The sequence below is a fragment of the Semicossyphus pulcher genome, unplaced genomic scaffold, assembly GCF_022749685.1.
Source record: "Semicossyphus pulcher isolate SPU_LCO1_2020_fin unplaced genomic scaffold, fSemPul1.0.p SCAF_20, whole genome shotgun sequence".
Taxonomy (NCBI): domain Eukaryota; kingdom Metazoa; phylum Chordata; class Actinopteri; order Labriformes; family Labridae; genus Semicossyphus; species Semicossyphus pulcher.
Genome location: NW_027211694.1, coordinates 20,442,654 through 20,465,311, shown reverse-complemented (window position 1 = coordinate 20,465,311; position 22,658 = coordinate 20,442,654). Strand labels below are relative to the sequence as shown.

The window sequence follows — 22,658 nt, the reverse complement described above, 5'->3', positions numbered from 1 at the left end:
ATATAAAGCCATTTGTGTCTGCATGAAGTCTTAATAAAATGCCTCAAGTCATTTGAGTCTGTGTCAGCTGGTGAAGACCACAAGTTTGATGATGAATAAGTATTATGTTACAAGTTACAATGGACTGAACTTCCCAGACCTCTGTAGCCTGCTGTTGATCTTTGCTTGAGGCTGCATTTCCATCGGCTACAATGTGTTGCATTGTGGGTAATGTGGGCGCCAAGGAAGAAGAATGTGTGGAATAAAAAAAGACCAGACACGTGCAGATTTTGCTGTTTTGATTTCAATATAATCCAAATGCCGAATCAACGGAGTACCCTTTACTTATGCTGTCAGCAGTGATTAGCAAACAGATCATCTATATAATGTGTGTTTATCACTCTTCGGAACACAACAGGCCTGATGGTGACCTTGTCTCCTCACTCTGATGCCTCATGTCTCTCTGTCTCTCTGTGTTTTCAGCCACGGCTGCTTCAGAAACCTCATAGATTTCTTCGAGATCCGCTGCTGCGGTCTGATGCGGCCTGTGGCGGTGGACTGGACAACGCAGTACACAATAGAATACGACCAGACGTCTGGCTCGGGCTACCAGCTGGTGTAGAGAAGGAAGAGGAGGAGGAAGGAGGGGGCAGAGGAGCAAGGGGGGAGCCGAGTGTCGCTGAATGGAAGGAAGTATGAAAGGATCACCCTCCCCGCCTCCTGTACCCCCCATCGGCGTTCATATCAGAGCGATGCTGTTCTCGGGAGCGCTTGCTTTTTTGGACCATCTCTCCCTCACCGATCAAAAGACTCTGAAAAAAATCAGCCAGGACTAGCATGCTGTTACGGGGCAACACCACACCTTCACCCCGCTCTCTGACTCCGCCCTCCAACCACCAACTTTACTACTATTACTACTACTACTACTATTCTGCAACATCAGACTTCATTACTGTATCTCCACTGCTACCCGACCCCTCCACCTCGTCTCTTCTCCCGAGCCCTTTGGACGGTGCGTTGCTGCCAGGCACGAGCGGAGAGGGGAGAGGCTGAGAGGAATTTCAAAATAAAAGCTGTTCTGTTTGTTCCGGAGACGAGACGCTGCAGAGACCTCAGCGCCATAAAGTGGCAGTTCTTTTCCCTCCCCTTACTATATCCTTATTTATGGTGTCCCTGTTGATGTGCCCTGTATGTATTTTTTTTTGTTTTTGATTGGATCAGGAGCTCTGTGTTCCTGTGAGAATTACCTGTGGTGGCCAGGGAAGCTGAAGGAAAGTTTTTTTAATCATGAATTTGTTTCTAAGTATGACCGAGATAAGGGAATGTCTTTTCAAAGTTTGATTTTGCACCGTGACGAGTTTTGAGTCGAGCTGATGAGGATTTGCCAACATTAGTCGAACTTATCAGAAAATGTTGGCGCCGTCGGAGGAGTCCGACTTCTCACCTGCTGAACTAAAGATGCATTCACTAGTTTTTTTGCAAAGTAATAATCACAATACAGTTTTCATGCAGTATAAACGCAACGTGAATTTGGACTCCTCCGGCGGCGGCGGCCGTAGACGTGACAGAAAATATCCTACAGACAATGTGATACAGGTATATTTATTTTAAAACTATTTATAGACAAAGTAACTATGTGCTAGCGCCATCATTTTTACATTTCACACCATTTTAGCTGAGTAGGTTTTTATGAGGAAAAAAAAATTATCAAAGGAGTACCTGTAGCTGTTTGACGTGGAAGCCCGGGAACTTTACCATAAGACTCTTTATAGACGGGTACAGCGAGCGTATTTATTAACAGCAGAGTTTTAGAAGAAAGAAGGACGGACGAGTTTACAAGAACGGTTCATTCCATGTGTGTTTCTCTCAGAAGCTGTACAGTCTTATTGTTTTTGTTTGTCTTTTGTCTGCCTACAACATTGCACTGATTTTTAGTTATTTTTGATTATTTTTGGCCGTTACTGAACACACGGGCCCAGCACGCCGGCGCTCCCGCTGTTTACGGAGAGGAGGAGGAGGAGGGGGCCTATCAGACATGGCCGACTCCCATCACTTCCTGTCTGGACCCCGCCCCCCCCCTGTGCAGTCGGCTCCGCATTAGCAGCAGCAGGATGGACTGAAGTGTAAAGAATGTGCATCTGTACATAAACAATATATTTCTCTGTAACTTTCTTTTCGTCAGTGTTAGTCCGAGGTGCTCCCTCCTTGAGAAAACTTTATTTTGTTTGTTTTTTTGAGTTTGGGGGTTTTCTTCTCACCGAAACGGCAAGAAGAAAACCAAGTGACTATACTCCAAGTGTATGACTGTAGCTTTTAGTGATGTCCGACACTGCTGTCTATAGGCATTTTAACCCTTAAATACCCCGAATCCCACCCCCCGCCAGGAAACTCCACTGCATGTACGATGCTTGGGACAGCTGGGCTCTCGCCGTCCCCCCAGTCAAACCCGTCTTTATCACAATGGTGACAGCCCGGCAAGCCACGTGTCTGTATATAGTGAATGTTAAGTATTTGCAAGTACTTTTTCTGCGTTACGTTCATTTGTCTGTTCTTTTTTTTTTATTAGTTTGTTTCTCTCAAATCCAGTGTGTTTAGTGGACGTTTTTCTTTCAGGCCGCCTGATGTTGCAGTCGGGCTCTCCTGTGCAAGTGTGTAATATATTTGAATGTTTCATGCTTGTGGACTCTGTAGTCATCCTAAAGGTTTTTTTTTTTTATTTCTATGTCATATACCGCTGGGTTTGTTATACCACTGGATGTACAAATTGTAAAGCAAAGACACTAGAGAACTAAGGCAGACGCCGACTTTGTTTTGTTTTCTAAAAGCTGAAATGTGATCATGCAATAGTTTTAAGGATAGACGGAGGTTATATTACATTTAAGGCCTCCGGAAACTTTTTGGGCCTCATGTTTGCATCATCAGAAGGGGACGGTTATGTCATGATTCCATGTTTCACCCTCCCATCTAACAAACCCATCACTGATGTCACTTCTGCCCCGAAAACACCACGAAACACAGCAGCTTCTTTTTTTGTTGTGAGTTCAACTGTCTCAGCTGTAGATTTCATATCAGAACCCGTGACTAACCACCTGTGTTGTAATTATGCCTTTTCAGACGACAGGAGGTAAATTTGTCCGAGTGTTTGTGTGTTTTTGGGGCAGATTTCAGCACCCCCAGCTCATCCAGGACGTGAATTCAAAGCCATTTTCAGTCCTCACTAGTTCTTCCAGCAGCCCTAAGAAGCCTCTGTTCTGTCTCCCCTCTCATAATAAAATAAAATAAAAAAGATAAAAAGCACATAATCATTTCCAGTGCCTCTCTGCCCACCTTCAGACATCACTGTAACTCCGCTTCAGATGTAAACATATGGGCATGGTTCAGTTTTAATGGCTTTAATAATAAAATACAGTCAAATGTGAACATGTGGTTTCATGTTTTTATTTGTATCATGAGCACCTATTACAACATAAAGTCATTTGAGAAAGAGAACACAATAGAATGGAAGGTTGATGTTGGACAGAGAAACTGTAGGAAGGTGTGACTGTCTGTCAGAGATCCAGTTTATCATCACTGAGCGTGAACCAGAGCGCCGGCTCCTTGGCCGTAACCGAAGCCTTTGGGCCCGAAGTTCTTGGCGTAACAAGCTGCGGAGGGAGAGAGAGGAAAGAAGAAACATCAACAAGCTGCAGGTTTTATTGTTCTGAAACTGAATCCTTAGAAACATCAGTAACACATAATCAAAATTTCTTTTTAGCAGCATATTGGCTCGTCATTAGTCGTTATAAAACATTTGATTTTCTATTATTCTAATGTGTTTTTGAATTGCATTGGTAAGTTTGTTTCGCCACGATTGGCTGACATAATTTGGAGTGGCCGCGTAGCCCCTCCCCCACGTGTGCGATCTCACGCGGGGGAGTGGCCGCACCGTCACTCCAAAGCTGTAGAAAACACGGCTGCTCTAGGATCGGTTATTCGGCCTTGTCTGTACGAGCGCAGGAGGCATCGGAACGGTAAGTTCAAATCTTGACTACAAGCTCGTGTTAGAAGGCAGCCTGAGGTGAGTGACGGTGAATGACGATTGGTGGATTTCAGCGAAAGCAAGGTTCTACGTAGAAACCTGCGGCTGTTCTGAACGGCCCGTTTCAGAGGCGACCTTTTAAAAAATGTTATCTGGAAAAACACGGAATGATGCAGTTTTCACTTTTTCACTGTGAACAATAAACAGCCTAACATCTGAGACACATGAAAGCATGAGAATATCCATTTAAAAGATACGGCCCATTTATTGCCTTATTCTGCATGACTAGAATGCAACTGCTAGGCCATTAACTAAGATTTCCATCGACAACTCGTTACTGCTTATTATAGTAACAGAGATGTTTAACATGAATTACATTCTTAATATGCTTTGCTCAGTATAGCAAAGCATATACCCCCGTTTTCACTTTAAGTTAATTGTCAAGTGGCAAATGTCTGCTGTGAAAAAGGCCTGACGACATGTCCCTCATTTTCCTGTTGCATGTAATTCCAGCACAGCTTTGACGCCCTTCAACCTGAGTGACCTGCCAGAATAGAAAACACCTATGTGTGTGTGTGTGTGCGCAGAGATCTCAGAACATGCAGCAGCCAGTTTCACAGCTCTCTGTTTATCTCACATCGACATGTGACGTTCAAAATAAGCTCACAGCTCAGGTTGTCAAACAATGAGGTGCAGAATTTCAGACTTGTTATTTTTTAAGTCTGGAAATTTATTTTTTCTTTCTTTTGCAAAATTGACATCTCAGGTCTGCTGTCTACGTCGCTCCTTGAAACTTGCCAGAAACAGTGACCAGCTTCTCCTCAGACAGTAAGTACATCTCCTCTACAGGATATCTGAGATAAACCTACTGATTGATCGCAGCAGCAGATTCTGTCCTGTTCAGGTTTAGAGCTGAGATGCAACATTCCTCATTCACCAAACATCCATCTGTGGACGTCCGTGTGTGTGTGTGTGTGTGTGTCTTTTGCTTAATCACACCATCCTGTCTTATTGTGCTGAAGATGTTCCTGCAGTCTGGTGGACAGTTAGCAGCTGTTACGTTGTTACGTTGTTGACAGTGAGTACATCAGTGTGTGTGTGTGTGTGTGTGTGTGTTTTGTGTCAGTGGGTTGTTACATAAGAGCCAGTCAGACCAGCTCTGTTCGTGCTGATATGATGGTATCAGCTGCCAGTAGTGACCTCACTGTGACAGCTGCTCTCTGCTTTGTACTCACAAATCAAAAATTGTGAATCGCTGGCTCATCCTCTTTATGAGCAGGTGTCATCAGTGATGTCACAGGACAGACAGTCGTCTCGCCCCAGCAGCTGTTAATTTGATCTGACTGAATCATAAGAAAATGTAATGCAAATCTAACAGGTTCATTGACAGTGCTTCACAGTCAATACACTGTAAGTGACGTGTCGCCTCCTTTGTCTGCTGGTTGTGATGATGTCAATATCATTTTAATTTTTTTGAATTTCAACACTTCAATCAGAGACTTCTTATAGTTCCTTTTTTTGGTCGTATTGGGAATATTTGATGTGTTTGGATCTTCATGGTCCTCTCATTCTTATGATTAGTGAAACAGATCAATAACTAGACAAAGAGACTGTGAGGCTGAACCTTCGCACAGCAATGCCTTCAGCTAAATGCTAATAACAGCATGCTAACGTGTCAGTCTTTAAAGTGATAATCTTGAAGTTCTACGTTTCGTTCTATTTAGCGCACCTATGGTGATAAACGGTAATTGCGGGAGCACACTTCCCAGATATCCAGACAGTGCTGCATGTGTGACGTCCACGGTTGGCTCCGTTTGTAACTCTTGATTTTCCTGGCTGTCGAGTTTGTTTCTTTTTCTTTTGATTTTCACTTCTTGTTGAAGTTGTATCTGTAGTCATCCATCTTTTCTTTGTTTGTTCAGCCATAGTAGATTACTGTTTACTTGCAACACTTGCAGAGAGCGGAAAAGCAGCCGCTTAGCTCCGCCTACCCTCTCTGGCAGACCAACCACTGCTGGCTGATGGAAAACGCGTCACTAACTGGGCGCCGCTTGTGATTATTTCCGCGACATTCACCACAGACACCCAGTCCAAGGCTTTCATCAGTGGGCCGTAGGCTCAATCACCATTGTGTTACCTCATTTTGCAATAGGTAGTGACTTAACAGACATTTATTTACATAAAAATCTTTGAGATTATCACTTTACCAGGTGTACTGCATAGATACGCTGTGTAGAAGTGGATGTAGCCAACATGTCCCTTATTGGTTTAACTACCGTTTTGAATCCTTAAGTTAGATTTTTTAATCATCACCATCTTGTTTTTTTCATCCCCAAAGATTACAGCTTGGTGTAATTTTACATGTACTCCCTCTTAGCTTAGCATGTTAGCTCCCTAACATACGCTAACTAGAACTAACAAGAAGTAGAGTTGAGGCTTGTATAAATGGGTCCATCTACTGCAGCTTAATCTGCTCTGTTGTAGAACTCAGCGCTCACAGTAATCCACACATATATTACTCATTAATGGGTGTTTAAGTGAGAACATTTGTTGCTGCTGAGCGATTCCTCATGTCGCTATAAGAGTGATGCATGGTGGATATACTCTGGCTCTGCTAATATGTGTGTGTTGGCTAATGCACTTTGTGTTATTCCTGGCAGTCTGTGAGACCTTAGTGATGACAGTAATCCATCAGGAAGTTAAAGTTCATGCAGAAACATCCTGTTGTAGTGCTGTAACCGAACACCACATGCATACAGTATGTAGTGTTGTCTCACCTTTGCAGTAGATTTCTCCGTCTTTCTCAGTCTGAGTGGTCGACTCCAGGCTCTTGCCGCATTTTGCACAGCGGAAGCAGTTCTTATGCCACGGCTGTAAGGAGAAAGAGATCATTTTAGTTTTATAGCTACATGAGCAGCTGTTAAAGCCTGTCCTCTGACCTGGGCCCTATTTTAACATATGTTCTTCTCTAAATTACTTAAAGGTACAAAAAGTTTTGGAATTTCTCCCAGAGATTGTTTCAGCAGGAGGTCAGAGGTCTTTGGGGGCAAATTCCCAAAATGTAAACACTTGTTTTTGACACTGACAGGTTATTAAAACTGTTACAGAAAGGATCCATGCAGAAATCAATCTTTTCGTTATGGCAACATGCTTATATTTAAAGCCGAAACAGCCTTTATTTCACTCTCTTGAAAGCCACCAGACTCCATTGACAAAATCAGTCATTTTGCCTTGCAGGAGTTGCTGCTCTTCTACTGCCTCAACTGATTTTTTTGTGCCGTTGTGTGACTGTGTTGTTGTAAAGGGTTTGCTAAGATCCAACACATGACAACAACACAAACAAACTAACAGGTCGAGGCAGGGGTTGATCAGCTGCTCCTGTGTTCTGCTAGATAAAATCAGTGTTTCTGTCAATGGAGTCTGGTGGCTCTAAAGAGGGCAAAGTAAAGGCTTTTTCTGGTTTTATCCCAACAAAAAGGTCTATCTCTATTTCTGTAATGTTGTCAGACACTTAGAATACCTCTCTGAGATTACACTGGAGTCATTACAGTCTGTCTCGTAGCAGCAAGCAATTAAAGAAAACGTTTTGTACCTATTAGTCATTTGGACCCTATGTATGTAAAAATAGAACCCAGGTTTAAACATATTGGAACTCCCCTTTAAGTCTGGCTTCATTCTTTTCTGCTCAATGCACCTTTAATTGTGAGGCTTGTGCAGTGTTAGACCAGAGTTATTTAAAGCTGATAATAGCTTATAACGTGTGATCATTTCCTTCATTAACTCCAATCAAAGCAGCCCTCGCTTCCCAACGGGCCATTTCAGGATGTCTTTATTGAACAGTAAATTACAGGTTATGCTTCAGATTTCCTCCCATTAGGAAACACATTAACAGCAGATGACATCACCTGCAGTAAATCGCCTCATGCGTGAATCGGTCCACTCCCTCTTTCTAAAGGAAACAGAGTTCATCACTACACAAATCTTTGCTCCTCTGCCAACAGGTTTTAATGTGAGTCACTTCTCTGAGTATTGTTCAGTTCTCTCTGTCAGAACTAAACATCCTGCCGTTATTCCTCCAGAGTGAAGGCCTCATGACTTCATCTACTGTAAATCTGCGTGTCAACAACATCTGCAAGAAACCGCAGTGTCCAGACAGCTTCGCACGATTAGAGCCAGCTGTTAGGACGCCAGCATCCAGACTGCACGGACTGGCTTCAATCAGAGGAACAGGATTTGGGTTCTCTCATTAGGAGACCACACCAAAACCTCCTGCATGTGGTTCAGGACTGTTAGGACCATGTGTGTTCAATCACACATACATGTTTCACTCCTGTGGTTTGTGATGTAGATTGTGGTCTTGTGGAGTTAAAGGAACCGACAGTGCCAGGGTTACAGGTTGGATTTCTGCTTGGGCTGTTGACGCTCAAACTGTACAGAGCTCTACATTGCTCATCCATTTATCTAGAGCCAGGTCACGGTGAGAGCAGACTCAGCAAGTTAGTCCAGATATACCTCTCGAGCCGTTATGTTTTCAAGCTCCTCCTGTGGGAACCTGAGGAGACCCCAGGCCAGATGAGATATGTAATCCCTCCGATGTGTTCTGGGTCTACTTTGAGGTCTTCTACAAGTTGGAAAACCTCCAAGCTTCCTCTGAATGTCTTGACTCCTCTCCCTTCACTGATTTCGGTTGCTTTTGGTCTCTCCCAAAAGCTCAAGAACACGGGTGAGGGTTTGAAGATTAGATTGAGTGGAAGATTTGCCTCCATGTTCAGCTCCCTGTTCACCAGAGTATTACACATGCATGCCTGCTGACACCGCACCAATCATGATCCATTTTTCCCTCACTTGTTAACAAGACCCTGAGATACTTGAATATCTTCTCTAGAGGAAGTAACTTCTTTCCTAACATTAGCCACATCATGTGTGAAACACCTCCAGATAGCTGAGACTTGAGCTCCCCCTTTTCCTCCTACGAGCAAAATGGCCGCCTGTCACGTTGCTGAGGCATGACGTAGAATGCATACAAAAAGAAATTAATAGATTGGCCCAGTGTCAGCGCCAATGTGATACCTGATCCAGCTATATCAGTCAGCATTGGACCTGTGTCTAATATCTGTGTTGGTGTAATAACCCTGTTAAGCTCACAGTGCAGCTTTAATTATGTGAAACATCTGGAGTTTGTCTTTCGCGTGAACACAAACAGCAGGAGCACATTCTTTAAATCTGTTATAGGACCAGATTTACAAACACGGCCTATTTGTGCTCTCTCCGTCTCTGTTGTCATGACAACAAATGCATTCTCACTTTAGCCAAGAGTCATAATTTCTGCAACTTGGCTCGACAGCGTGAAAGCTAAATGCTCCACTTGGCTGACGTCTTGGCAGATGTCTCAGTTTAAAGCCTGAGAGTGCAGATTGGATCCAAAGTGTGTTTTGTTTCTGGTGCAGCTAAACCCTCCTCGAGATGGAGATGAACAGCGAATCATTAGAAGTAATGCTGAAATCAAAATGAGTTAATTTAATACTCTTCATCAGAACAATGTGGCTAATCTGTTGATTTAAATCAATCTTGAACAATAAATCTAATAATCTAAACCATGCTAGCACATCTGTGAGGCCACATGACTTCAGCTAAATGCTACAGTCAGACTGCTAACATGATCAAGGACAATTTATATTTAATATTTATATTTATATATTTAATACTTGTGCCCTAATGATAAGGATAAGCGCTCAGTGAAGAAACCCCTCCACCTGTGCCCTCATCCAAGAACTTATAATCAACCCACCACATGGCCCTTAGTTGTCACCGCAACCCAAGCAGCATTGCCAGCTTCATCAGATCCAGGCTCTCTTTATGTGAGCTCCAGGTATTGACAACGCTGATACAACCTACCCTACCACATGGCTTTTAACTGCCCCCACAACCCACACTTGTAGTTGGATGGGCAGCGAGAGTCCCACAACACCTCGGGGAGGCTCAACAGTTAACTCTGGCATCCCAGAACCACCCCCCTCCATGTTCGCTCTCACCGCCCATCATATCAACATGCAGAACGTCTTTGTGCTATTAAATGTTACTCATCATGTTAGGAAGCTACAATTTTTCAGCACTAAAAAAAGTGAGGCTGAAGTGATTAACCCGAAGCTTTCTTCATGAACAAATGTGACCAAACACAGTTAAACATTTTGACCTGATTTTGGTGTCGGATTAAAAGTCCATGGTTCTCCAAAGTGATTATAATTCATTCTGAAGGGGAACATGAACATCTGAACCTAATTTCATGGCAGTCCATTCACTCTCTTGAGACCAATCATGTCACATCACTACAGAAAACCTTTGTCCCTCAGGGATACCCCAAAGAGCAGACCGCGTCTTATATTCCAGTGCGACTTTTATTCCAGATTTTACGGTAGTTAAAATTAGCTTCACATTGACCAACAAAGTTACAACATTAAAGTACAGCTGCAGATACATTGATCAATAATGATCAGATAATATGATTGGACACTGACAGGGGCCATCCTGCTTTAACTTTGAGACCTTGAGTTAACTTCTTTGCTAAATAAAACTCATATAATATCTTTATATTAGGATTCATGTCAGATGAAAACAGAGTAGAAGATGCTAGATAAAAGAATCTCACCTTGCCTGCTCCCATGATCTTCTCAGCTGCGTAGACAGAGTCTCCGCAGCGGGAACATTTCTCCGAACCTCCAAACTTCTGGGCAAATTTGGACGGGTTGGGGTTGGTGGTCGGTTTGTGAGTGTGTGTCCTAAAAGGGGAAGAAACATGAAGCATATGACAAACTAAATCAGCATCATTCAGTATCTAATATATAACCATTTTATCCAAGTTTATGCTTTAAAAAGCAAGTTGAATATCTGATTTTAGGTTGAAACTAGCCTCTGAAAGATTGTTCTCACTCCTACACGTCCTCTGTTCTTGTGAAAACATGTACTCAGTGAACCCAGTATGACCCCAAACAGTGACCTCTGCAGTCATAAATACCTTAGTTATAATGTAGTTGAACATTAATTATAACAACAACTTTATTAATGATTGCAACTCTTTCTAAAAAAGACAATAGACCAGAAATAACTCTGGCACAACGTCTCCTCTCCCGTCTCTCCCTCCGTCCTCCTCCAGTAGTGGGAAAGTGAGCCGGCCACCCTGGGGGGCCCTGGAGCGGTGCTTATCGGAGGGTGACTGCCCGCCCCAGTGGCCCCTGAATGGAGCCCTTTGTGGCGGAGGACAGAGAGGAGGGCTCCTGCTGGTTACATAATAAACTCTTTCATAACAGTCACCACCTGACGCCGGAGCAGGAGTAAACATTCAGGGTGTGTGGGTCTGTGTGTAGCTGTTTGTTTATGCTGTTTTCACATCCTGTATATGTCTATGTATATATAGGTTGAAGTCAAATGTCACGCCTCAGAAGTGGAAGTAATTAAAAGGGCTATAGCCGACTTATAATTTTGTCAGTCGAATGGATTTGACTGTTCAGTATGAAGCTTTGACTTTTCGTTCCTTTTTTTATTCAGCCCCACAAAAAACTCCTTTAATAGCCTGCAAGAGTCTCATATTTAAGTAACCTTTAGATGCACGTTTATCACAGTTTCCCATAAGCACTTTCTAAGTGTTTTAAGTCACACCAACATTGTTTTTAACTATAAAATCAACCGGATCAATCGGAACATTTCACCTCAACAAGTCGAGGTGAAATGAAAAATGTAATTTTAATCCTTTTAGATCACATCCCCGGTCATATTGTGCATCGATTTGACAATATAGGGCAAAAAAAATACAGAAAATCCATTTCTTCGTATTCTTATATCAAATCAGATCATTTTTTCTTCCGGTAAAACTAAATTCCACGCGTGCTTACGTAAGCTAGCACCAAACAATTTCAACCAATCAATCTGCAACATTTAGTCGCAGAGCACCAAGAGCGCTCGGTCAGTTAGCTAGCTGCTGCGCTGAGGAGAACGTCTGTCTACGCCCACTTCTCAACGATCAAATCAAATCCCTCTAATGATATGTCCCGCCTGCACGTCCTGTTTCACTCGGACATACGTCACGATAGGGAAGCTAGGTACTCTCGAAATGCTGTTTCAGCTCGACTTCAACATCAGCTTATGTTAAAGTTAAAGTTTGCGGCAGCTCTGCTTCAGCCACCAAAGAGCATGGGAGAAACAACATTTTTCCACCAAACTGCTTTATTCATGTTCTAACCGGCTTTTAGTATTGGATCTGTTTGTTTTGGAGAGGAGGAGACCTGTGCAGATAATTCGGCTCCCAGTAAAAACCATGAACACTGAAAGAATCCTAATTAAAACACAAGCTGAGCACCTAGAAACGAGCTGGCAGCAGCTCATCTTGCTGAAACACTGATGTTGAACGGGCAACTCTTTTCCTCAGTGTTTGTGCTGGTGTTTATCTGCGAGCTTGTTGTTTTGGAGAGGAGGAGACCTTTGCCAGTAATTCGGCTCCTGGTGAACGCCTTGTGATTTTGTAACGTTGGTAATAACGTAGCGAAAAAAACAACCTATTTATGATTCCAGATAGCCCTGTCCAATTCCATCTGGAGGACTGGAGAAGATGCATTTAATCACTCTTTCTTTGACTTCTCTCTGATTGGACCTACATTGTTCACTAAACCAGCCCAGCTGTATTTTATAAAGAGATGGACTGTTTACCAATATTCCCGTCCGGGCTTATTTCCTCCTGACTCATGTTTAAATTCAGCAGCACGCAGTTCTGGGAAGAGAAACCCTGTTTTTCCAGGCAGTTTGACCTCATCTGTATTTGAGATAAGCTATCATAAATCTATATTAAGTATATTTCGTCTGGTTTATGGTTTTTGGAACAATTTCTTTTTACGATATGAATGCATGCTGTTTGGAGACAATAGCTCCGTCAGAGTCAGGAGCCGTAACTGATAAACATCCTCTCACACACAAAGCACCACTGAAGCCACTGACCTCTTTAACCCCTCTGAAACAAATAGTGCAATTAAGTCTGATGAACAATCTTTTATTCATTACAATAAGTCATGTGTATTGTGCTTAATCGATAAAACAGACTCAATTTAAAGTAATTCTGTAGTTACTGGCAGCATGACTTCTGAAAAACCAAACCGCATTCTTCAGCAGTTAACTCTGCATGTTGGACGATGATCAAGATTATCCTGTGTGTCTTAAGATTTTATACAATCATCTTTCAGCTTCAAAAACACATTATAAAACATTCAGCATTGCATGCACAACAAGGCTCACTCTTCATGTTTGATTCCCAGCCGCTCCCCTCGGTCCATGTTCAGCGTCCCCGCCCCCTGACCGTAGCCGTAACCTTTGGGGCCGTACTTCTTCCCGTAGCACGACTTGCAGTAGATCTCCTGGTCATGAATAGCCAGCGTGGTGCTGTCTAAGCCCTTCCTGCAGACCACTGAGGACACAAAGAGACAAAGAGTTACATTAAGTGCAATACTATTACTCTTGGTTTAGAAAGAGACAGGACAATGCTGCACAAGTATTATATTAACTAGAAAGAGCTTAATCTAAAGGTGCTTTCCGCTGAGAATTTGCATGTGAAACATTTGAAATACTTGCAGAGGTTGCAGAGTTGCAGAGGCAGCTAAGGGTTGAATGAAGTCAAAGTAAGAGCATGGGAAACTAAAAGCACCAAAAGGAGATAAATTGTCAGCTGAAGTGTAATTGGGAAAAAATGGAGGGTGAGTTGAAATGAAAGTCTTAAAACAACAAATTACAACTGGTTTCGAGAGTCAAACTGATGTCAGGCTGGAGCAGTGAAAGTTATGGGACTTGTGACGAGTGGAATAAGTTTTGTGTTCATTCAAAGGTCTGAGGTGTTCACTGACGTGTAAGAATTGACAGTAGTTTGCATCTCAGTTGAAGTGTCATTACTTCAAGCATATGAACTCCATCCACTATCTATACTGCTAACCCTATCCCAGCTGTCATTGGGCGAGAGGTGGGGTTACACCCTGGACTGACCGCCAGTCAGTCACAGGAGCTTTCATGCTCACATTCACATCTACAGGAAATCACCAATGAACCTAACGAGTGTGTCTTTGGACTGCATGCACGGGGAGAACACGCAAGCTCCACACTGAAAGGCCTCCGATGTCCGAACCTGGATTCAAACCAGGAACTATCTAACTTGACAGCGCTAACCACTGCACCACCGTGCAGCCCAGCACATGTACTGTTGAAGGCAATGCAGAAGTGCCTTGAAGCTATATTCTTTCTAATTGTTAGCAGGAGGGGACTCCACTGGTTGAAGTCCAATTGTATAGAAGTCGATGAGAAATTACCTTTCTTCTCACCTAATTTATTACCTCAGTTAACGTTTTTGTTCTTTAAGGTAGGGATGCACCGATACCACTTTATTTCAGACCAAGTGCAAGTACTTACATTTGGGTACTTGCCGATACCAAGTACCGATATGAGTACTTAATAATATCATTATAGTTCTCATAATGACTTTAAACACATGTTCCATTTTCATCCTCACTTTCTGACTGTAACAAAGTAAATAGACATAATGATGCGACAGCAACTGTTGCTCACATTTTAAGACTCAACTTTGTTTTACTTAACAAACAAACACGACACTGTCACACATTTTACTTTTGTGTAAGGCTAACGTCAAGCCATAAAGTGGTATTCGGGTGCGAGTGCAAGTACTTAAGCTCCGATACCACCCGATACCCGATACTGGTATCAGTATCAGTGCACCCCTCTTTTAAGGCATGGCTACCTTGTGATTGACAAGTTGTATAAAAAGACCCTTTAAGAAGTTGGCTGTTGGCCACAATTAGCATCCCCATTAATATCTTATATCTCTATAGTGCTAACCATGCTAGCACTAATGTTAGCTGATCTAACTTGTGTTGCTGATCTCTCAGTCTCTCTAGTTCCACCTTCTTGTCCAAATTTGGTCACTTGTGGCTCAAGAAAAAAGCACGAGGCTTCAAAGCAGTAATTATACTGACTATCTACTTCCAACTTCTCACATCTTCTGTCAGTTTTTACACCTGAACTTGTGCTCATTTCTTTAAAGAAAAACAATTAAACTGAGTTCACTGGATTTAAACTCCATTAGTATCAATATCTGTTGGAGAAATCTCCTTTTGGCAGGTTTGTACAAAATAAAGAATGCATTGTTTGACACAACAAAAGCATTACAGTGGATTAAGGCCGCGCACTGGCTGCTGGGATTAGCTGAATTCTTCACACAGTGGCCTGCACTGTGCGACTGTGTGATACGGGTTTAAGGTTTCACACAACTGGCTGGAAAAATGTCTCCACTCATGTCTCTGTAGTCTCCCCACCCAGACTTTAAAGTGAAAGCCTGTGTGAGGATTTTAGAGGATTCTTTTGCCGATTAAAGTTGCCCCAATTCCTTAAATTTCCTTAATCAATTGTTGCAAATGTTCGGGGTTTATCACAAGCGTTTTCATTCCCGTCAAATACAGCTGGATCATTAATTGTCATGCATGAAAAGGCAAGGAAATAAATGTTATGAAGCAGAAGGGAGTGTACAAAGAGTCGTTTTGGGGTATGTGTGACATTTCCATCAGTGTGTAGTTGCCTTCCATCACACAGAAATAAAACGTGTTGAATGTCAAACTGGGAAACTGGAGGAAAGGGCAGAGGCTCATCATCTCCTCAGTAGGAGTTTCAGACAAAGCTGCCTTTGAATTGGAACCGCTGGAAAAAATAAACTCATCTGTTGTGGCTCGGATTGCACTGGTCCCTCTTGATAGCAGCTAAATGAAAGCGTTTGTATAATCTGGGTCTCTGTGCGAGGTCTGTCCTGGAACATCTTCTTCACTGACATTTCAAGGATGGTTCAAGAGCAGGACAAGCCGCCCACCCGTCCAACAAACTGACAATAATGCACCAGTGAGAGAAATGTCAGCACATGCTCCCTCTGATGAGCTGTGGAGAGGTTAAACTGAGTCCACTAAACAGATTCAGCCTTTTATTAGATTAGAAATACAAATGATACGTGCTGTTTGATGTTATATCTGCTCTTGGCGGGTTTTATGTTCACATAATCAAATTTAAGACTTTTGGCAAGGCTGGGAAACAGCTATTAAAGTGTTTGAATTTCTTCAAAGCAAAACAAATGTGTTCCTTGAAGTGTAAACGGGAAAACTCTGCCTCTCTCGTGTGCCTTTTTCAGTTTAATAAGTTCATATTATTCTTCTCACAATGTCTCTTAACTTTTGTCTGCCAGGGTTCATTTTGTTTGGAGACAAAGCTTGTGAACGAGGTGCATTTTAGCAGTCAATTCACAACTCTAAAAGCTTTCTTTAGCCCCTTTCACACATGGACTGCACTAATGAAAATTTCCCGACACAGTCCGGTTGGGCTGGGAATGCAATCGGCCGAATTTGCCACCCCGACTTTATGCAGACTGTTTCCTGCCAGCCTCTGAGTGAAAATGTTGCAAGTTGTCAGAAACATTTGACAGCGAGTGGGCGGGGTGAAGACGTTTACATCATGCGACCGGTGTGAAACCAGAAGAGCGACACATAACAGGATGACTAAAAACATCCAAGGTTGAAGAAGAAGGATCGTTTACAAAACGACAGCAAAGATGTCTGCAAATTGAGGAGATGAAGCGATTTCGGAGCTTCTGGCTGTGAGGGCCGATTCCGAATTTGTTCGGCAGTTGCAGGGACTGCAGTGTACTTTTTACGTCATGTCCTGCCTCATGAGACCTCCCCGCCACTGACAGAGAAAGCTCTCGCTGTGAGGGACACGTGTGAAAGGGCAGCTCTGGAACTTGTCAGGAGTGCATGCGTGAAAAGGGCTTTTGACTTTCTCTTCGTGCATTACCATGTGACAAGAGCACAACTTCAAAGGTATACTACAGTGCAGTGAGTAGTGCCCTTCAATAAAGTTGGGAGAGTCACTAGAGGCAGGTTAAAAAAAATCTAAATTGAAGAAGCAGCTGCTGATATATCTGGACTTTTATTCTGTAGAATGGCGAAAGCTCCAAAATCACAGGATCCTACACTTCCCATAATGCAGCTTCATTGCCACTGTTTGACCTTAACTGCCTGAAACAAACCTAATGATTTCACCTTTATCTTCTTAAATGTCAAGAAGAAGAAAAAGTTAAAGAGTGATAGAAATTGGCTTAAACATTGTAAAACACTGCTGCAGCCCTTAAAGTCCGACCTTCTTCCAGGGTCTAATGTGTTACAGCTGTACTTACTGCAGAGAAAACAGCATTTGTGGAAAAACTTCCCATCACACTGCACCTCCTCGGCGTGGTAGACTGTTCCACGGCACGCTGTGCACTTGTTGCCTCCTCCCCAGTTTGGCATTGTTGAAGGATCTAAGAAGAGATAGAGAGGTGACATGAGAGGATGAAGAATGTGCGTGAGGGTGACTTTGTTGTCTTATTTACTTTCTAACCTGTTTCTCATCTGAACTTTGGAACAAATTACTTTTTCATTTCTTATCCACAATGTTTTTCAGAAACACAAACAGTATTTGCAAATTGTATGAAAGTCTCACTTAACTTTTCTCGTGATTTATTACCTTAATAAACATTTTCCCTAATGAGCTTATAGTCTCAATTGCGAATGTCAAGTCTTCTTAACACAGCCTGATGTTCATGAGTAAATTATTATCCCACGTAAGTGTAAAATAGATAGAGCAGGGTATGCTTTATGGCATGGCTATTTTTGATTGACAAGTCGGTACAAAGGCAAATTAAAAGTGTATGGTCGTACAAAAAGCACTCAAAAGCGTTGGCCGATATTTTTTGTTTATTATAATTTTTTGTTCACAGTAATAACTTGCATAAATTATTTAAATATATGTCTGTTAACTCACTATCTATCGCTGAATGAGGTAACGCAATTGTGATTGAGCCTATGGTCCACCGATGAAAGCCCTTGCATTTGCAGTATTACAGACTGGCTGTCTGGCACGACAAACGGTGCCCAGTTAGTGACGCGTTTTCCATCAGCCAGCAGTGGTTGGTCTGCCTGAGAGGGTAGGCGGAGCTAAACTGTAATCCACTATGGCTGAACAAACAAAGAGCGATGATGACAGATACAACTCCAAAGAAAAAGAAACAAACTCGACGCTCAGATGAAGCAAACAGTCTGAAAAGGAAAGCGACCGTCAGCCAGGAAAATCAAGAGTTACAACCGGAGCCAACCGTGGACGTCACACATGCAGCACTGTCTGGACATCTGGAAAGTGTGCTCCTGCAATTACCTTATATTGCCATAGGTGCCGCCAAAGAGAACGAAACTAAGATCTTCAAGATTATTACTGTAAAGCCTGTTTTTCAATAGCCAAAATTAGCAACCCAATTGATAACACAGAAAACATGAATTACGGATGAATCTTGCTTACAAGCTAGTGCTAGCGTTATCTAATCTCCAGCTCCATGTTCTCCTGCCAAAGATGGTCAGTTGTGTCTCCAAAAAAAAAACAAGATGGCGACTGTCAAATTGCCAATTCAAGGCTACAAAAAACTAAAACACCACCTCTTATATAAAGTTATTTTTTTGTCATAACTGTAGCACCTACTGAGCTCTACTAGGGGTAACCGCTGTGCTCTAAGCGACATCGACTTTTCTGGAATAGTTTCTGAGCATTCGAAGTATAATTTCATCTTCCTTTGAGAACATGTACTGCTGGTTGACATATTGCTAGTTGAATTGAAAACCACTGCTCCAGGCCACAACTGCTAGCCAAAAATAAGGACTACAAAAAATATAACAATGCAAAATAGGTCGGTATAAACAACAGGGTGCACTAATACCCGCAGGAATGTTTCAGGCGCCTTGCCTTAGGGCTTTTGTTGTCTGATGGGTTGTGGCTGCAGGATACACAAAAACAAACAGCAGAAGAGGAGCGTGTGTTGTAAACACTGTTGTTACCACACAGAGCTCACATGATGCATCCATACACTCCCTGACTCACATGTGCATCTGTCTGTAATTACAGACTCACTCCCCTTTAGATTTATGACGAAGGAGGCGTCAATGAGTTTCCATAAGGGACAAATTTAACATTTTAGACAGTGATACCCTACTTAAGAGACTTGCATTAAAAGGTTATTCTATATTAATTGAAAGGACAAACACAAAGCAGGGCAAAGGAACTATTAATCTTGTCAGTCAGTAAGAACTCCTCCCAGCTGGATTAGAGACTGCAGAACAGGCCCGAGCATGAGAGGGGATCAAAAGACCACTGACTTTACCCTTAAATTTTCCCTCAGGGGGTTGGGTGTGATGAGAAGGTCGGCGTCGAAGCGTGCAGACCAACAATTACTTGAAAGTTTGCCTGTGTAGACCACCACAAGTCTATTTAAAGTTACACAGAGTTCAGCGTAGATAGAGACCATTATCTGTCTGTTATTCAGTGTGTTTGAATCAAGCAAATTTCATTAAGTATTAAGAGAATCTGAAGCAGCTTTGACATCATCGTTGGACACGAAAATGTTCCACTGACGGAGGACTAAAGAAGTTTTTTTTTAAATGTTAAACTCTTGAAGTAAGGGTGACTCATTGATCTTCTTAATGTGGAAACTCTGAAATTAAATAATACCATTAGATTAACTACTGGCTATCTTTTCAAGTCATTTTTTTTTCCTGGAACTTGTTTCATAAGACTCCAGTCAATACACAATGTAACCTCTGTGACCTTTGACCTGGCTTCTTGACCAACTCTTTCAGCTGAATGTAAGAGGTAAAAATAACATTTTGTCATGTTTTTCATTGTTTGACATTTTACATATATAGGGTTTTTGCTCTTACAGAAAAGTGAAAAACAGGTCTTAAAGTTGGCTTCTCTTTAATGTGAAGGTTTCTGTGAGAGGTGATCGGCTGCCGTTTGCAGGAAACAGACTGAAATGTATTCTGATGTCTCTATATGACCTATGAAAGCAAACACACCATCAGCAAAAAGATTGACTATTTCTATATAGTTACTTTTTAATGCCTGAAACCACTGGTGGGGGGTTGGTGTCAGACGAAGCGATTAGCTGCTCGTTGCCTGTGTTTACATTTTCCAGGGCATACATTTTAAGTGAGTTATACATATGACTGTTAAACAAAGCAGGATACAGTTTTTAGTTAAAAACCACCACTCAAGCATGTACAGGACAAAATCAGCAAAGACATAAGAGGTACGGCGTTGTCCAACATGGGGCGCCAAAATCAACATAGACAGAAAGTCTCTCACAGTAGCTTTAAAGCTTTTAAAAGTTTCTTCTTGTTGGTGTTCAACTCGATATTTTTTCCCCTTTCTATAATGTAAAGCACTTTGTGTTCTGTTTTTAAAAGGTGCTACATAAAAAAAGTTTTACTCAAGTACAGCGTTACCCTCTTATCACTGATGTTACATTTGTGACACCTTCGCTTTATATTAATTTAAGCTAGCATATTTTCTTTGTTAACGTTAACCGTTAACGTTAGTTTGGTAGTTACTTTTTGACTTTTTTTTAATTTATCTAATAATTCATCTAATTTAACTTATCTAATTAAAAAAACCTATAATGCAAATTGTCAAAAGCATAGTTTAGTATTAACGTTAGATAACTGTCGACTGTTTTAACTGTCTTTCCAACGGTTATATCCAAACGTCACTGAAATAATAAGGTAATACAACAGTAAAAAGATTTACTTACAACCTGAAGCTAAGTTGGTAAAAGTTGCCTTTAAATTACGTAAGCGTTTAACACACACCAACATATTAAAGGTAATAATTCTAGTAATAAAGCCTTTTGCTTGTCTGCACACCTGGCTTAAGTTTAAAGCAGTAACGTTCAAAACAATGTAATAGAATTTAAAAAAGAGTTACCTTGACGTACAGTTTTTAAAAAGCAGGTAAAGATGGTGAAAATGTGTGAAAGGTGAGTATCCAGAAAGCTCTCCGGTGTCTCCGCAGAAGCAGACTTTACTATACTGACGGTGAAATGCCACATTCTGCACATATTTACCGTTTCACTGGAAGGAGGAGTTTTCAATGGGCGTGAACTCAACACTGCTGCCTTCAGGTGCGGTCAGAAATTTAAAAGATGTACACGGAGGACAATGAGTCATGTGCACTGAAATGTCCTTACTAAAATAACGATGTGAATAGAAATTAAGACATATTACTTCTTGAATTGTACATATATATGGAAAGTATGGCCCTGCTTTGATGCATTATTGTTGGTATCTTAAACAAATTTAAAACACATCCATATTGACATCAGAACAAACATCAGAGTTGTTAGTCACAGAATCATAAACTTTCAGTCACATTGAATCATGTTTCACAAGTTTTTACTTTAGTTTTAGTTGTCACACTCTTCAAGAGTCAGGTATGTATCCCATTAAGTTCACTGGTCCAGCTCTATAGATGGATGACCGCATGGGCAAAATGGGCAAAGTGGGCACATGCCCAGGGCCCTGAGCCAATGGGGGGGGGCCCTTTGCCTTAAGAATTTTCTTTTATGTGTAAAGAATTTTTGTTTTGACAATGTTATTTTGACAATGTCGTTTGATTAAACTGTTTGAATGTTTTCTGTTTTTTTAAATTAGTGATTAAATTCCATAGACGTAGTGACGTAGGTTGCGCGGTACGTTAACTTTCTATTTTCAAAATCACATTTTGAAAATGCAAAAAAATTTTTCAACAAAAAACAAGTGGAAGGTGATTGCGATACTTGAGCAGGGCTACAGCGCTGCCTCCCGGGGACCTAGATGCTAATGCAGCGCTGGTTGTGGGTTGCACCATGCTATTGTGCAACCAAATTCTTGTGTTTGGTGGGAGTACATGCAGTGTGCATCTACTAGGTCTATTTGCGTTTGTATGTGGTCTGTGGTAAGTTTGTGCCCAGGGCCCGTGGTCACGATAATCCGTCCATGTCCAGCTCCCTTTTCTTTTTGTAATATATTTATAACATAGGTTTATATTGTATGTTGTTATAATATTTCCACTGGTTTAGGGTGGAAGTCAGTGTCTTGTAATTTCCTTCTTGTGTTCTGCCATAACAGTTTTTATTAAATATATGTCTCTGATATCCGGGACCATTGGCATGTTTCCCAAGGTCAGAGATAAGAAACAGAAGGTCAATATCTTATTCTATAATATTAGTAATGACTTGAACATCAGCCAAGAAAGGTCGTGAAGTTGACCAGACCAAAAGATGTGAGTATAATCTGTCTTTAAGTGTCCACATCGTCTCCAGCACTGATTCAGTTCGTTTTGATTATATTTTTGCAGTTATGAAAACCCCTACACATTTCCTCCTGCAAAACACTCTCCAACTATTAAAGTTTGTAGTAATCATCTGGTTGTTGGTAATAGTGGACCATGTTTTCGAAGAGATTTTGTTTAGGGGGTTATCAAAGGGTTATAAAACACTAAGACTTAAGACTATATGAGGAGAGTTGAAGTAGTCTCCTGTCTACAGGGTGAGGGAGAATCGCTGTATAAACCCATTATGAAGATATAGTCTTTTACCTCTGTTCCAAAAAGGTCATGACTTACTTTTAAAAATGATTATGGGCCAATGGCTCTGAGCACAAATTTAATGGAAGTCTTTAAGTGGATTGTTCAGAGTACTTTAAGCACTTTAGAGTTTTGGCAGGCGATCTGAAATGACTGCTCC

At 41.7% G+C, this 22,658-nt stretch overlaps 2 protein-coding genes across 3 annotated transcripts in view; one reads left to right on the top strand and one right to left on the bottom strand.

Annotated features, from left to right (window-relative positions):
- The window catches only part of zdhhc17 (zinc finger DHHC-type palmitoyltransferase 17), a 37,513-nt gene extending 34,114 nt beyond the window's left edge, over nucleotides 1-3,399 (top strand). Inside the window, exon 17 of the mRNA XM_069670893.1 lies at nucleotides 463-3,399. Within this exon, the coding sequence (XP_069526994.1) occupies nucleotides 463-601 (139 nt within the window). The 3' untranslated portion in view covers nucleotides 602-3,399. The remainder of the gene's footprint in view (nucleotides 1-462) is intronic.
- Nucleotides 3,400-3,403: 4 nt separating this feature from the next.
- csrp2 (cysteine and glycine-rich protein 2) lies at nucleotides 3,404-20,954 on the bottom strand. Of its 2 annotated transcripts, none has more exons than XM_069670891.1 (6): nucleotides 20,861-20,954; nucleotides 17,250-17,372; nucleotides 13,274-13,442; nucleotides 10,644-10,773; nucleotides 6,775-6,868; nucleotides 3,404-3,623 (listed from the first exon to the last, which is right to left on the bottom strand). In XM_069670891.1, the coding sequence occupies exons 2-6, from the start codon at nucleotides 17,359-17,361 to the stop codon at nucleotides 3,547-3,549; spliced, it is 582 nt and encodes a 193-aa protein (XP_069526992.1). In that variant the 5' UTR covers nucleotides 17,362-17,372; nucleotides 20,861-20,954; the 3' UTR covers nucleotides 3,404-3,546. The 2 variants fall into 2 exon arrangements, with proteins under 2 accessions (XP_069526992.1, XP_069526993.1); XM_069670892.1 differs by having other exon boundaries at nucleotides 20,871-20,945.
- Nucleotides 20,955-22,658: the final 1,704 nt, after the last annotated feature.

What these genes read in the sequence shown, in the direction of transcription:
- csrp2 (XM_069670891.1), bottom strand. Translation starts at nt 17,361, where the DNA reads ATGCCAAACTGGGGAGGAGGCAACAAGTGCACAGCGTGCCGTGGAACA. An exon ending in CTGGGAATCAAACATGAAGA is followed by an intron (nt 10,774 to 13,273) that starts GTGAGCCTTGTT and finishes TTCCCCTTTTAG; the next exon opens with GACACACACTCACAAACCGA. An exon ending in AGATCATGGGAGCAGGCAAG is followed by an intron (nt 6,869 to 10,643) that starts GTGAGATTCTTT and finishes TTCTCCTTACAG; the next exon opens with CCGTGGCATAAGAACTGCTT.